The 16,351-nt window shown below is 33.9% G+C and overlaps 1 protein-coding gene and 4 non-coding genes across 5 annotated transcripts; all 5 read right to left on the bottom strand.

Moving 5' to 3' along the window:
- Positions 1–2,438: 2,438 nt before the first annotated feature.
- On the bottom strand, positions 2,439–2,512 carry TRNAT-AGU. The gene has a single exon. It is a non-coding gene; the product is annotated as a tRNA-Thr (tRNA).
- Positions 2,513–2,863: 351 nt separating this feature from the next.
- TRNAT-AGU lies at positions 2,864–2,937 on the bottom strand. Its single transcript has one exon. It is a non-coding gene; the product is annotated as a tRNA-Thr (tRNA).
- A 59-nt stretch (positions 2,938–2,996) lies between these two features.
- Positions 2,997–3,070, bottom strand: TRNAT-AGU. Its single transcript has one exon. It is a non-coding gene; the product is annotated as a tRNA-Thr (tRNA).
- Positions 3,071–3,379: 309 nt separating this feature from the next.
- On the bottom strand, positions 3,380–3,453 carry TRNAT-AGU. Its single transcript has one exon. It is a non-coding gene; the product is annotated as a tRNA-Thr (tRNA).
- A 3,220-nt stretch (positions 3,454–6,673) lies between these two features.
- LOC116024653 (RING-H2 finger protein ATL13-like) lies at positions 6,674–8,606 on the bottom strand. Its single transcript, XM_031265604.1, has one exon. The coding sequence runs from the start codon at positions 8,324–8,326 to the stop codon at positions 6,845–6,847; it is 1,482 nt and encodes a 493-aa protein (XP_031121464.1). The 5' UTR covers positions 8,327–8,606; the 3' UTR covers positions 6,674–6,844.
- Between the last annotated feature and the right edge of the window lie 7,745 nt (positions 8,607–16,351).

Here is a 16,351-nt window from a genome sequence, read left to right as displayed (position 1 = left end):
TGTCTTATGACTTTGACTACAATAAGCTCCTCAAACAACCTTTTGGATTGGATGCCTTGACTTAAAGTTTACCGAATTACCGTGCGGCTTAAATCAACTATTCGGTCTATTTACCTTTTGTGAGTCCTTACTCTACGGAGCCATTTAACCGTTCGATTCTAAAACTATTCGGCCTTTTCATTATTAGGTATTTGTATCTTTTGTGTCTTCAAGTCTTCAATTTTGAACTCTTCAGCTGTTGACCATTCGCTAAATTTACTACGTTCTTAGATCTTCGAACTATTAGGATATATAGGAAAATTGCATCTTTCGTCCCTGAGCAATAGTGGTAGTGACGATTCAGTCCCTGAGTTATAGTCGTATTCGAGTTTAGTCACTCACTTATATGCGAGTTTAGTCCCTGGTTGTTAAATTTGACGAAATTTTTTTTTAAAAAAATATTTAAAATTTGAGTGGTAAAGTATGAAATTCACATTTTATTCTCTTTATTATATCAAAACTACTTTCACAACATTATTTTTCACTTCTTAGCATCTTATTTCATGATTCTTCAATTCTAAAAGTATTTTAATAATTGAAGTATGACATGTTGGGAACCTGGTTCTCGTATACCAAACTTAAAACTTAGCACAAACAAATAAACACTTGATAATTATTTTTTAAATACTAAAAATCTCAAGTTATTTCGTTTGTGAATTTTCTAATAAAAGCAACATGAGAAATTTGATATCATTTTGTATTTCCAAAGTTCTGGTTTGATTACATTTGTTGCTCAATAAAGAAAATAAAAAATTGTTAGGATAGTGTATTTCACACGCCTGAAGACAATGATCAAAGTTTCTTTGTTTGCGCTAAGTGTTAAGTTTGTTGTACGAGAACCAGGTTCTTAATAATTCATACTATGTTATTGAAATGCTTTTAGAATTGAAAAATCTTGAAATAAGAGGCTGATAAGTGAAAAATAATTTTGTGAAAGTGGTTTTGATATAATAAAGAGAATAAAATGTGAATTTCCTACTTTACCCCTAAATTTTTTTTTTAAATTTTTCCGTCAAATTTAACGGTCAGGGACAAAACTCGTCACTTCGTCAATAACTGCGAGACTAAACTCGGATACGGCCATAACTCAGGGACTAAGTCGGAACTTAGGTATAGCTCAGGGACCAAAGATGCAATTTTCCCTATATATATATCTCTCCTGACGTAAGAGAGAAATAGAAACCAACAAGAGCCATCAATATGGAAACTAAGCAGGGAGAGAGGAAAACATTTTCATAAATAACTTGAACTTTTTTTTTTTACTTATGGGGTCCACTTAGCAACACAATAGATAGAGTGTTGATGTGTATAGGTGGTGATGGTTTAATGGTTGACTTTATAGTTTTTTTTTTTTTTTTTGGTAGACTCTGCTCATAGCTACTTTCTCAAACAATTGACTCCACTGAGGCTCGAACCCATTCCCATCATCCATGTGAGAATGTATTCCGAGACACCGGGTGCCACTAGACCACAAGGTCTTTGACTTTATAGTTTAATAGGTAAAGTTTGCATTTATAGTGCACATTGCAACAATATAAAGTACATCCAACAATAATATAAAGTGCATGCACCTAAAGACCTCATTAATTGCACCGAATTTGAAAGCTAATTGCACTTAGATTTCACCCTTTAAAATTTATGGTTTAGTTTTTCGAATTTGGTTTTGGGTATTCTTTTTACTATTTAGGAGTGCAATATTTATGGTTTAGCTTTGGGTTTAGAATTTTAAACTTCTCATCATATGCACGCTATAGTTTTACTTACTTGCACTCAATAGTGTTGTTGATTGTACTTTAAAATTTGAATTATTTACAAAAATGTCAATGCATTTTTTTTTCTATAATTGCTTTTGATTTGTTAGATCTATCTAGATGGACATGGATTGTCTGATTAGTTCTTAGTTCTCTTTTGGGAGTGGTTCTCCTTATATAGGAGATGGTTCAAGTGAAAACAAGTTCCCATGTAAAAAGTGATGACTGATTTGAACCATTCATAGCTAAAAATAAGGAAAAAATGACAGATCAAAGAGTATTTTTTTTATGTTAAGATTTGAACTCAAGACCTCATAACTATTAAACAAGAGCTCTAACCAATTGAACTACAAAAACTATTGAAAAATAATAAAGTTAGTTTTATAAATATTGAAAACTTTCAAATTTGTAATAATCTTGTTGTCAAGAGCAAGTCACAGATATGTTACATTGTAACAGAGTCAATAGTACTCAAAATATACATTTGATCTCGTCGCCAAAGACCTTATGGTCAAGCGGCATAACTGTGACTTTTCCAAATGAGAGGTCACCGTTATACTACATTGTAACAGAGTCAATAGTACTCAAAAATAAAATTGAACTCGTCATTTGTATATATCAAATATATATACATTTTCTTATATATTTTGCTTTCGTTGAGATTTGAACTCAAGACCTCCCGCTTACTAAACGAGTGCTCTAACCAACTGAGCTACGAAAGCTATTAGAAAATGATGAAGTTAGTTTTAATAATATTTAAAACTTTCAAATTTGTAATAGTTATAAATTTGATCCCATCGCCTAAAATCTTATGGCCAAACGGCATAACTGTGACTTTCCCAAATGAGAGATCACAGATATATTACATTGTAATAGAGTCAATAGTACTCAAAAAATAAATTCGACACCATCGCCAAAAACCTTATGGTCAAGCGACATAACTGTGGCTTTTCCAAATGGGAGGTCACAGTTATACTACATTGTAACAGAGTTATAGTACTACTCAAAAAAACTACAAATTTGATCCCCTCATTTGTATGTATCTATATACATACATATATATAGTCATATTTTGCTTTTGTTGAGATTTGAACTCAAGACCTCCCACTTACTAAACGGGTACTCTAACCAACTGAGCTACGAAAGCTACTAAAAAATATTGAAGTTAGTTTTATAATATATCTATATATATTCACTTACATATTTTACTTTTATTGAGATTTGAACTTAAGACCTCCCGCTTACTAAACGGGTGCTCTAACCAACTGAGCTACAAAAGCTATTAAAAAATAATGAAGTTAGTTTTATAAATATTGAAAACTTTCAAATTTGTAATAATTATAAATTTGATCCCGTCGCCTAAGACCTTGTGGTCAAGCGGCATAACTGTGGCTTTCCCAAATGGGAGATCACATATATATTACATTGTAACATAACCAATAATACTCAAAAAATAAATTTGACCCGTCGCCAAAGACCTTATAATCAAGCGACGACATAACTGTGGCTTTCCAAATGGGAGGTCACAGTTATACTACATTGTAATAGAGTCAATAGTACTCAAAAAAACAAATTTGATCCTATCATTTTGCTTTCATTGAGATTTGAACTCAAGACCTCCCGCTTACTAAACGGGTGCTCTAACCAACTGAGCTACGAAAGCTATTGAAAAATGACAAAGTTAGTTTTATAAATATTGAAAACTTTCAAAGGTGTAATAATTATAAATCTGATCTTGTCGCCAAAGACCTTGTGGTCAAGCGGCATAACTATGACTTTCCCAAATGGGAGGTCACAGATATATTACATTATAACAGAGCCAATAGTACTCAAAAAATAAATTTGATCCCATCGTCAAAGACCTTATGGTAAAGCGACATAATTGTAGCTTTCCCAAATGGTGGTCACAGTTATACTACATTGTAGCAGAGTCAATAGTACTCAAAAAAATAAATTTGATCCCGTCATTTATATATATACTAATAAGAGCCAATAAAGTTAGACCAATGTCCATCCAATTATTTGATAAATTGAATGGTTCAGATTATTTTTATTTTAGTATTTTCTTTTAAACTTTCCTACTTACTCTCTATTATATTATTTTCTTCCCTTAAATAATCCACGTTATGTTACTATAAACTTTAGTAACAGAATATTCCATACGAATATGTTAGAGTGTATTAAAAAAATACAATATAAAATTTAACATAATCTTTGGTCAAATAATTAGCCCGATTAAATATATAGCACTCAAAGTTGAACATCAAAGATTATAAATAAAGAACCTTGAAAATAATTTTCTTGCATTTAAAAAAATATAATTTTATTAGTTATATTATCTTTATTTTTTACAATGCAAATATTCCTTACCTTCAAATTTATTAATTAATTATATTCACTACATTGTCGATTGTGTTCTTATTATACTGTTTTGTAATTTAATATCAAGGTTATAATACAAAATATGGTATATATTTATTTACCAAATATTTTATTAATATCATGAATAAAAAATAAAAAACAGTTTGAATTCAATCATATTAACTACTTGGTGAGAATTTGTTGACAACGAGGGTCTTCAAATAATCCAAGAAATTTGTATGGCATAAAAATGTGCACTAGAAGAAGGAACAATGTGCACTGTATGGCACAACAATGTGCTATCATATAAGGAACAATGTGCATTGGAAGAAAGAACAATGTGAACTAGAAGAAGGAAAAATGTGCACTGTATGCCATAACAATGTGAACTGGAAGGCAAAAAAAAATTAACTTATATACTTACACAAAATTACAATAATACCACCGCATTTTTTTAAATAAAAAATATCCAATTTGGACCCTTGATTTGGAATCAATCTACGGATATAATTTCATCATATTTCTCACCTAAAGCAATTGTTTCACATGATCATATAAATATATATATATATATAGGGAAGGGCTCCCATGCGATTCTGTATTTAACACAAAATGATGCACCGTAAGCATTAAAATAGTGTACTTTAAGTACACAAATCACGCACATAAACTTCTTAAGCACACAAACAAAGCACCTTAATAACACAAACCATGCACCCTAAGTTTCAACAACCGACGCACCTTAAGCATACAAATCACGCATCTTATGAAGGAAAACCACGCACCTAAAACTTTAGGCCGAGGCCCGACGCATCTTAATTAAGTTTCAACAACTGATGCACCTTAAGCAAATAAACCAAGCACCTTAAGAAGGAAAACCACGTACCTAAAACTTTAGATCGACACACTTAAGTTTTCAACAACTGACGCACCTTAAGCCACACAGTACAAAAATCACGCACCTTAAATTTGACCTAGATGCAAAAAGACCAAATTGCCACCGCATTTTGTTTATTCATTGTGAATCCTGGACGTTGATTTAGGTAAGATCGATGGTGCAAATACAACCCCACAACTGCACATGGGAAGGACAACTACACTTGAATCTATTTCTATATATATATATATATATATATATATATATATATATATATATATATAGAATTCAGTTCCCGTGCGGTGGGATGTCTCCCGTGCAGTTGTGCGGTGGTTTTAGGTGCGTAATTTTCTTCTTAAGGTGCGTGATTTGTATGCTTAAGGTGCGTGGTTTTCCTTTTTAAGGTGCCTTGTTTTTCCTTCTTAAGGTGCGTGATATGTATGCTTAAGGTGCGTGAGTTGTTGAAACTTAGGTGTGTGTTTTGTATTCTTAAGGTGCGTGGTTTGTGTACTTAAGGTACGCAATGTGTTCTCAACTGAAGGTGCACCATTTAGAAACTTTAGGTGCGTGATTTGTGTTCTTAGCTTAACCAATCTAAGGCGTACTTAAGGTGCGTGGTTTGTGTACTTAAGGTGTGTCGTTTTAATGCTTAAGGTGAGTACCACACAACTGGGGAAGATATATCCGCACCTGAGCCCTTCCCTATATATATATATATATATATATATATATATATATATATATATATATTTTATTTGATTTTATTTATATATAAGTGTTCAGTGCGTGTGTCTATAAATATTATTTTAAAGTTTATATTTAAATTCCATAAATAAATAAATAAATAACAAAACAAAACTACAAGATTCAATAAATATAAAATTTTGAAATTTACAAGCTAGGGTTAAAAATTGCCCAAAACAAAACAGAACCTCACTCCCTTTCTTCCTAAATCCGGATCTGTTTTGTCACTAATCAGATGAGATAATACAGAACTAGTTTAGCAAATTTTAAGGTAAAAAAAATTGTTATAGCATGCTTACCACATGTATGTTGAAGTCATGTGTTTTCAATTGTTGAACCTACCACTCCAAGATCTTTCACACTTGCAGCCCAAATGAATCATTAGATTGGTTATCCTCTTGAATTCCAATATCTACCTTTCTCTGACAATCACCCTTATATTTATCAACCAACCTAACAACTCTTATCAAAACAAATTGTGTGGTGGAAATAAAATATACTTAATACATTGACTAAATCATATATCTTAATTTTGTTTACATTAAATGATATTTTGTGCTATAAAGTTGTGAATTTATTAGACGGAATTGTTTCCGTTGGACATCTTTATCTAATAAATTAAGGGAATAGTGACTAATTTGACTAATTTCGGCCAAGGACCTTGTGGTCCAATGGCATCAAACCCTTCCCTTTATACGGGAGGTGGTGGGTACTAACTCTTGTACTTCAATAGGTTGAGAAAGTAGTTATGAACAGATACTGCATTCTAATAGAGTTAGTAGTATTCAAAAAAAAAATTGCTAAAAAAAAAATTGACTAATTTCAGTGTACCAAAGCAGAGAAAAGAAAGAGAACCAATGCAAAGCACAAAGATTTGCAAGAATTAGGATGAAAGAACAAAGAAAACAATGAGAAAAACAATATAATTACTTTGATACAAATACCCAAAAAATTTTAATTTGTATTCTAAACACCCTTTAACATTTCTAACTTGTTGTGCAATTTTTTCCCCTTTCTTTTCACTCTAATTACTTGAGGGAACAAATGTGGGGGGAAATGGGGAATAATAATCTTAGACATTTGATGAGAATGTAGAGTGCACAACCTTGTTTTGCCTTCCCATTAGCCAAATCAAAGTTCTCCTCCCAAAAGAAGGTGCATTTGCTGAAGAATTCACAATATGGGAGGAGCCATCATTTTCCACATCACACCCCCCACCACCCCACCCATCAATGCCAATCTCGAAAACACTTGCACCACCACTCCCGGCGGGGGCGTCGCCCCCGCCCCCGCCGCTCTTGGTCTTCGTGCCCGCCACGCCCGAGTGCGCGGGGAACCGGAATGAGGCGCCACTCCCGCCGTCGCCCCCGCCGCTCTTGGTCTTCACACCCGCCACGGCCGAGTGCGCCGGGAACCGGAACGAGACGGCACGCCGCCCTTCCGTGGCGGCGGAATTAGGGTTGTTGTTGTCCTTATTTCCCCGGAGCCAAATCTTGGAAATTGAAAAGCTCTCTCTTTTACCTTCTTTAACTACCTTGTTGGTGGTGATCTCATTCCCATCACTACCACTAGTTTGAATCTCAGAAAACCTAAAAGCCTCAAACCCATTGAAGTCCCTTCTTGAATCACACCCACCACACTCAGACAGGGCAACCCTGTGGCCTGGTGTGAGTGGCTTCTTCTTGCTGGCCTGTTTCTTCATCCTAATAGGGACATGAAGAGATGAATTCTCATCCATAATATAAGCAAATGACCCCATAGAAAAACACCTTCTTGAATCAATCCCACCATCACTACTCCCCTCCCCACTAGAATCCACATTCCTAAACTTCCCAAGCTTCACCTTCACAACTTTTTCTTGATCCCCCTCCCCCTTCTCTTGAAGAATCTCACATGATTTCTGCAAATCACCATCATCATCACCACATCTCTGTGAAATCCCCAAAATACCCTCCCTCTCAGGATGGCCCATTTCCCTTGAACTCTCACTCCCAGATTCAAGAACCAGGACTATAGGGGAAGCCATGGAGTAATCAGGGAGGAGGCTAGCCCTGCAGAGAGGGCAAGTGGAGTGGGACAAAAGCCAAGTGTCTATACACTCCATGTGGAAGGCATGGCTGCATTTTGGGAGCAATCTGAGATTATCTTCCCCCTCAAACTCACACAAACACACTGCACAATCAAAGTGGTTCTGGTTTTTCAGACCAATTATGGCTTTGTAGTTGAAAATTGGAAGGGTATCAATGAAAGACTGGTCCACCCCAGCATCATGGAGGTGAAAAAGCTGCTGTAATTGGCCTTGCAGAGCTGTGACATTATCAACCTCATCTGGATCTCTACTTGAAGGCCTTAAAAGATATCTAACCAGCAGGTGAAGCAGACCGGAAATGAAGAAAATTATCGCAAGAATTATGATGATCAGAAGTATACTCGGGCTTACCTTGTTGTTCAGGCTAAACCCGCCGCCGCCGCCGCCGCCGCCGCGCAGCGGCGGCGGCGGCGGAGGGAGGAAAATTGGCTGATGAAATGGTGAAAGAAACGATTTTTCATCCATTTTGCAGATACCCAGACCTTGATTTCTCAAGAAACCAAAGAAAAAAAACTGGGAAAAGTTTTTTAGGCTGGGATCATCAAGAAAGGAGGAGAATTTGTGTGCAGATTAAACAAGGCATGGGGAAGAAGGGAAGAGAAGAAGAAGGGATTCAAAATCTGGAAGCTAAGCTAGGTAGCAGCAATAAATGCAAAGGAAAATGCAATGGTGATAAAGACTCTCTAGGTGGATTCACTTAATTTTTACTACATAAAGAAACCTGCAAAGTCAAAACTACAGAGAGAAGGAAAACATAAAAAAGTTGAAAAAAAATTTCAAGAAAACAAAAAAAAAAAATTCAAAGTAAGAGAGGGCTGGTGAGGAAGTTAATGTGGGATTTAATTTAGCAATAAATTAATGAGTCAGAAAGGCATTATTGTGGGATGCTGGCAATCTGGAATGCCCTTAGCATCAAGATTTGAAATGCGAATAATTATAGTGAATTTGTGTGTCCATCCATGTGTTAGGAATTGTGAAAAATAATTTTGTTTTATGGATTTCTGGTTTGGTTGACTTAAATTACTTGAGGCATCAACTCCAATATGCATGCATTTATTATTATTAAATTGGTGATAATATATAGTAGCTTGGCAGGGAGTAATGGTTTAGCAGTAAAGAATTGAAGCTAATTCTGTAGTGCAACCAAATGGCCTGGCCTGGCCTGTTTCATTTCCCACTCATTTTGTCCCATTTTCAAATCTTATATTGTTTCTCATGCCAAAAAAAAACAAAGGGGTTTCTGATTACATTCTGTTTCCAGAGCTTCTGTTCTGCTTCCATGAGACTATGAGAGTCACACAAATTATATGCTTAATCTACTATATAATTAATCTGGACACTTGCCAATATACATATGAATTTTCATTTATATTTCTTCATCAAAATATTATGGAGTAACTTTAATGCTTATTGATGGGGAATATTTTTCGAGTATATCTCCTTGTGCGTACGAACACATACTCGGTAGATGGTCAGGGTACCAAAAGAAACCCTTCCTGACCTACACCGACCATTTAGCTTGTCATTCCCGACTATGTAGTGACAACCGGGATAAATGACAATTGCAATAGTGCTTACTACTTAGAGACTGGGCCTGACCAGTTAAGGTCGGGACGATCTTCCCCAACTAGTTCAGGCATTCAGGGGACCGTTAGGAATCACGCATGGCCGGCAGGGCGTAGTTCTCGAGCCCACCCACTGGCCACTGCATGCGTGACACGCGTCAGCCATGCCGGACTCCCAGCATGTGCCCCTCACCTACCCTATAAATACCGTATTTATAGCGAGGAGAAGGGGACTTTTGGCACCTTCATCCACTATACCTAAGCTCGGGACCCTCCGACCCTTATCTAAATCCCGAGCTCATAACCTTAAACCAACAAGCAGATTAAAGGAGGATCCCTTCGTGATCCGACCTCAGTACTTATACGTATTTGTAGAAGTCATCGTATTTACCACATCACTTATATATTAAATTACCTGAGATGAAAGAGGTAATTAAACTATCTCGAAATATGAGGTGATATATCATTACATAATCACACTACCTATATAATCTTAATTAACTTGAACCAAACGCTTCACAAGATAATCTTAATTAGTCTTGAAATCTTAATTATTGTAAGCTAGATTACTTTTAAATATTTCATATTTGGCTTGAAATCATTGTTTTATTGTATTGTCCATATTTAGTTTTTGAGTGACCTATTCATTTTTTTTTTCTTTCTATTCCACTTGATCAAGACAAATTACTTGAAAAATAAAAATTAGAACCACTGCTCCCGTGCACACAATTAGCTATCAACAGTTACACAATCAAACATTACAAGTTGCACAATCGTAATTACAAAAAATTCACCGTATTTTTTTTTGAAGAAAATACTTTATCATGTATTTTCATAATAGTTTTTCAGGTGCACAATCAGTTATGCGCGAATGCACAATCAGGTATCTACAGTTGCTTAAACAGACATTATAAGATGCGGCATAATATGTAGTTCGTTGTTCTCACATGAGAGATAGTTCACATTTGATCCCTCCCAATTCTATATATTATTGAAGGATAAATACAATTTGTTTTATATACTAAACTAAAGTGTCTTTTCAAAAAAAAAAAAAAAAAAGTGTGTAGACTTCACAAGGCGAGCGTGTGAATACGTAAGAGAAAGGAAAAGCAAATAAGTTACGTAAAAGACGAGAAACTGAAAGTCAAACCAAGGAAAGACCCATTTAAGATTGGCCAGATAGGATACAGTTGTGTGTGTGTTTGTTTCAGATTCAGAAAATGGAAGTGATGCAATACACATAGAATATTAACCTAGGCAGCCACAACCCATAATATATGTGCTGACAAAACCCCCCAACAATATTTTTTACAAAAATATGTTATTGTACCTTTTCACTCATGGTCTTGTGCTTAACATTTTCTGCTCCTAAAGGTACCATCTCCCACTTTATGTCTCCATTAGTGTTACATTGTTGTCTTTGACTTTACTGTTAATTAAACAAATTAATTTTTTGCAAATAATTGCGCTATAATTGAAGAAGACGTTTATGAAGGTTTTGAATTTGTGGGCAAGGTTTTGAATTGCGGTTAAAAAATTTGACCAATTTATACGTGCAAATGTACATAAGATTGTATTTAGCAATTAACGGAGAACAAATTGTTACTTTTTTTTTCTTTCTTTTTTTTTTTTTTTGGTTCAAGCCTAGCTCAATTAAGGAACAAAGTGCTGACCAGATTAATTTTTTTATTTTCTATATGAGAGGGAGTTTGAACTCCCGAGCTCTCTTAAGAAAGGAGAGTGTACGGCCGACTCACACCAAAATCCAAGGCAAGGTACTGTTCCAAAGTCCACCCATTCTTCGCTGATGGCCATGCTCTAAGTTTTAACTAATAATATGTATAATGACATGACTATATATTCCACCCATAGCTAGTGACGTCATTTTTGTTTTAAAATCAAAATTACACTTTAAAAATGTCTCGAAAAGAATGGACAAGTGAATTATTTTAATTTTCATACTTGAATGTCGCAAGTTCAAATCTTGTCAATATATTTTCAGTCAAATTGTTACACAGGATCTTCCTAGCGCTGTTTACCTCTATTGTATAGTGACGGTGAGTTTTCCTTTGAAATTACTTGACCTCATTTAAATAATTGCATTGAAAATTGATAAGATTTTAAATTTTTTGGGAAACACATATTATAATAAACTATGGACACAGCATAGGAAGTGACGCCGGCATTGAGAGAGTGGTGGAATTCATTTATGAATGGGCGGAGTATGCGGAAGATTTATTTATAATCCCGGTCACTTAATTTTGTCCTAGAGGCCGACATTAGGCGCCCAACCTCACTCTGAAATTAAGGAAAATAGGAAAAATATATTGCCTAAGCTAGTTAATTAATGTGCACACAAATTTCAACCACCTCCCAAATAGGGAATGCCACCTCTGTTTTTCTTTTTTTTTTTTTTGAAAACACCCCTCTACTTTTGTTAAACACCATCCATTTTTTTCCCCAGTCAACGGAGGTGGCGGACTCTTCCATCGTCACTGACGGGAGAGGTGTCTTCCTCCTACGTCCTCCATCTACGTATGAAAGAGTGGGTTTTATTAAAAAAAAAAATGGGATCGAGGACGAAGAAGGGGGCAGCAGCCATGGCTGCCTCCCCTTCGTCCAGATCGGAGGAAGAAAGAGGTAGCCATCCGCTTTGTCCAGATCAAACGAAGGAAGAGGCAGCCATGGCAGCCTCCACTTGAAGGTTTTTTTTTTTTTTTTTTTTTAATATTTGTTAAAGTAATAATTAAAATAAATTTTTATATATAACTTATGTTAGTGCCATGCAATCATTCAAGTAAGTATTAATATTTAAAAATTAATTACATTAAATTTCAAATAATCAATTTAACTTGTTTAACTTGTAGCAACATGTAAAAAAATGATAATTGCACATTTTATGCAAGTTTAATGTTCTTATTGCACTTTTTTTTTGATGGTTTAATTGCACAAACTATACAAGTTCAGTGACCTATTTGACACTTTTTTCAAAAAAAAAAAAAAAGAATACGAAGAAGAAGCCCAACAACCCAAATGCCAAGCCTAGTCAAGTGAGTACCAATTGTTAATTGTTATACATTAGACCATGATTGTCGAATGAAACTGTAGTATAATTAAAATTATACTTTAATATTACTATAATGAAACTAGTGTGTGTGGAGTTTTCAAAAAAAAAAAAAAAAAAAATTAGTGTGTGTGGACAATTAAAGTAAAAAACATAGCACATTATTGTCAGATGAAAATGTAGTATAATTAAACTGATACTTTAGTATTACTATACTGAAACTAGTGTGCGTGAAACTAAAATACAGAGCCATACAATAACATATATTTTCAAATAGCCTGAACTGCAATTAAAATAATACTTTAACATTACTATAATTAAACTAGTGTACGTGGAAAATGAAACAAAAAGATAGAGCTCAAGCAATATTGTATATTATCAAATGAAACTAGTTTGGAGGGAAATGAAACTAAAAAACATAGCAATATTGTCAAATGAAACTGAAGTATAATTAAAATGATACATACTTCATGATCCGCGATGCTACATAGACCATGGTCCACAGTAAAATTTGTCGATGAGTACTTAGTGCCTTTCTCTAAATGACAGATAAGTCAGATGCAAAAGACCAATTGCAGATGACTGTCGTTGGTAAAGGTGACAATGTCCCCCGCCCGCGCCCCCTCCCCTCCTCCCCTTATATTAACACAATTTACTTGCACTTTGATGTTCAATTATTTATGAAAATGTCAATGTGTTTTTTTTTTAAATCAGTGTTTCTGATCCGTTAGATCTGAACACGTGAATGACTCTGCGTGGTTCTGATTCCTCTCCTAGGCATTAAGAACACAAACTACACACCTAAAATTTTTAAATGGTATACTTTCTGTACACAAACTACGCACCTTAAGTACACAGACCACGCACATTAGGTTAAGAACACAAACCACACACCTAAAGTTTTTAAATGATGCACCTTCAGTACACAAACTACGCACCTTAAGCACACAAAAAGAACACAAACCATGCACCTAAAGTTTTAAAATGACGCATCTTAAGTTTCAACACTGACGCACCTTAAGCATACAAATCATGCACCTTAAGAAGGAAAACAACGCACCTTAAGAAAGAAAAACCACGCACCTAAAGCTTTAGGTTGACGCACCTTAAGTTTCAACACTGACGCACCTTAAGCACACAAACCACGCACCTTAAGAAGGAAAACTGCGCACCTTAAGAAGGGAAATCACGCACATAAACAACCGCATAACCACACCGATAAAGACCAACAACGTAACATAGGAACCTATTTCTATATATATAAGAGCAAAAACTTAAATAACTTGTATATTTTTATTTATTCATTATTCAGTGATAAAATATTTTTGAACTTACTATCTTTATTTTTTACCATCTCTAGAAATTCAAACTATTAAATTTCTCTTACCTTTAAACTTATAATGAAGGATGTGTTGCACCATGGGCAATTTGTCTTTATTGGAGTTGGGAGCGCAATTCTTATGTCAAATAATTGAATGATGATTTATGCCTCAACTAAACATTTAAACTTATAACGAGAATGCATAGTTATCATTTTATATATTATATCCTCATCAAAAAGATCATTGAAAGTTTCACTTGACCTATAGATTTTGGGGGGAGGGGTGGGGGATTAATTTCTTATACTTTTAAAAGAGAAAATCATCATTTTGGTCTCTCAATTGTTTCTCAACTGTTAATGTAGCTCATAGTTTTTAATTTTCAACTAATTTGATCCTCAAATTTTTTTAAATTTTGTCAATTAAATCCTTCGAGGATCAATTTGACGAAATTTTAGAAATGGGAAAATCACCATTTTGGTCACTCGAAAGGGTTTAATTGACGAAATTTTAAACAATTCGAGAATCAAATTAGTTGAAATTGAAAACTATGGACTACATTAAGGGCCGGTCCTATCATTTTATAGGCATGGGGCAAAATAAAAACAAGGGCCCTTAAATATATGAAATTAAAGGATTGTATGGGTTGATTACAAATAATTAAATGATAATTTTGAATTTTTGAATACATGCATATAAAAATGTTATTTAAAAAAAAAAACATTTTAGATTAGCCTTGGAGTAGTGCTCATTCAAACTTTAGGCCCTATGACCCTATATGAAGTTTAATTATAAATTAATTCAACATTCACTGATATCTACTATACTAATAAGAGCCAAAGAGAGTTAGACCTAGAATGGGTAGAAAAAATGGCGGTCAAATAATTTAATCAAATAAATGGTTAAGATAATTCAGATTAATATTATTAATAGAGATTACCTAATTTAACCTTACTTTTATGATTATCCGTTAAGTTTTCCGTTAAATATTCTCTTCTCCGTTAATATTCCGTTAACTTTTAACTTACCCATTAATTTCTATAAGAAAGGTCTTAGGTTCGAACCTCATCTCAACCAAATTTGATATAATTAAGTTTCTCACTCTATTTTACTCTTATTAAATTAAATAAATTAGTAGCTACAACAAAAAATGATACATATGTATTTCTTTAATTTAGAATTATGTGTCTACAATACCTTTATTTGAAAAAAATTATTCATTATCAAAAAATTAAATTAAATAAGAGAAATAATTTCATTAATTATATTGTCTTTATTTTCTCTCATGCAAAGATTCTTTACATTCAAATTTATCAATTGATATTCATTACATTGTCAATTATCTTATTTTTACAATATCTTGTAATTAAATATCAAAGTTATAGTACAAAATAATGTTATATATTTATTTACCAAGTATTTTATTAATACTATGAAAAAAAATTTTAAAATAATTTGAAGCTAATTATATTAACTACTTGGGGATTGGTTGACAAAGAGAGTAATCAAATAATAACCCAACAAATTGAAGCGGAATAACTCTATTTTACTCTTATTGAATTAGAGTTATTGCCATTTTTGGTCCTACTGTTATTGGGGTATTGCCAATTTTAGTCCACTTCATTAATTTTTGCCACATTATGGCCAGTCTTATTTAATCATTGCCACTTTTAGTCCACCGTTAAAATTCTCGTCAAATGGTTGTCCAAAAAAGGGGTATTTTCGTCTTTTCATGTTTTGGTCATCTCCTTTACCCTTTGTAGTGGTTTTCCTTACACATTTGTAGTCGTCCCTTTCTCCTTTCTCCTTTACCTTTTGCAGTCGTCAAAAATAGGAGGCGCCGCATAGAAAGATTTAGGTCTCTATTGGATCAAAATGTGTAAGGAAAACCACTACAAAGGGTAAAGGAGATGACCAAAGCATGAAAAGACGAAAATACCACTGTTTTGGACGGCCATTTGGACGAGAATTTTAACGGTGGACTAAAAGTGGCAAAAACTAAATAAGATTGGCCGCAATGTGGCAAAAATTAATGAAGTGGACTAAAATTGGCAATGCCCCAATAACAGTAGGACCAAAAATGGCAATGACTCTATAGAATTAAATAAATTAGTAGTTACACCAAAAAATGATACATATGTATTTCTTTAATACCATGAAAAAAATAAAAAAGAATACTTTGAAACCAATCATATTAACTACTTGGAGGATTTGTTGACAATGAAAGTACTCAAATAACCCATTACCCAGCAAATTGAAGTGAGAAACTACCTTTTAATATCTTTGGAATACATAATATTTTAAATTTTCAAATTTTTATTAATTTATTTAATCTTTTTTTCTTAAACTAGGGATTTCTTTATCCACAATAACTCATTCAACAATAATGGTCAAACCAAATGAACCCCAAGCAGAACACCTAAAGGAAAGTCCCTAGCTCCTATATCATAATCTCATTGCATGATGTTGTCATCTATGCTACCAACAATAACCGAATTGCAAATAACACACTACCAACAAAAAGGAAGAGAACAAATAGTAA

Source organism: Ipomoea triloba, chromosome 7, assembly GCF_003576645.1.
Source record: "Ipomoea triloba cultivar NCNSP0323 chromosome 7, ASM357664v1".
NCBI lineage: Eukaryota > Viridiplantae > Streptophyta > Magnoliopsida > Solanales > Convolvulaceae > Ipomoea > Ipomoea triloba.
This window is presented reverse-complemented; position numbering and strand designations above follow the sequence as displayed.

Bases quoted from the DNA above. Each gene is read 5' to 3' on its own strand.
- LOC116024653 (XM_031265604.1), bottom strand. From the start codon at position 8,326: ATGGATGAAAAATCGTTTCTTTCACCATTTCATCAGCCAATTTTCCTC.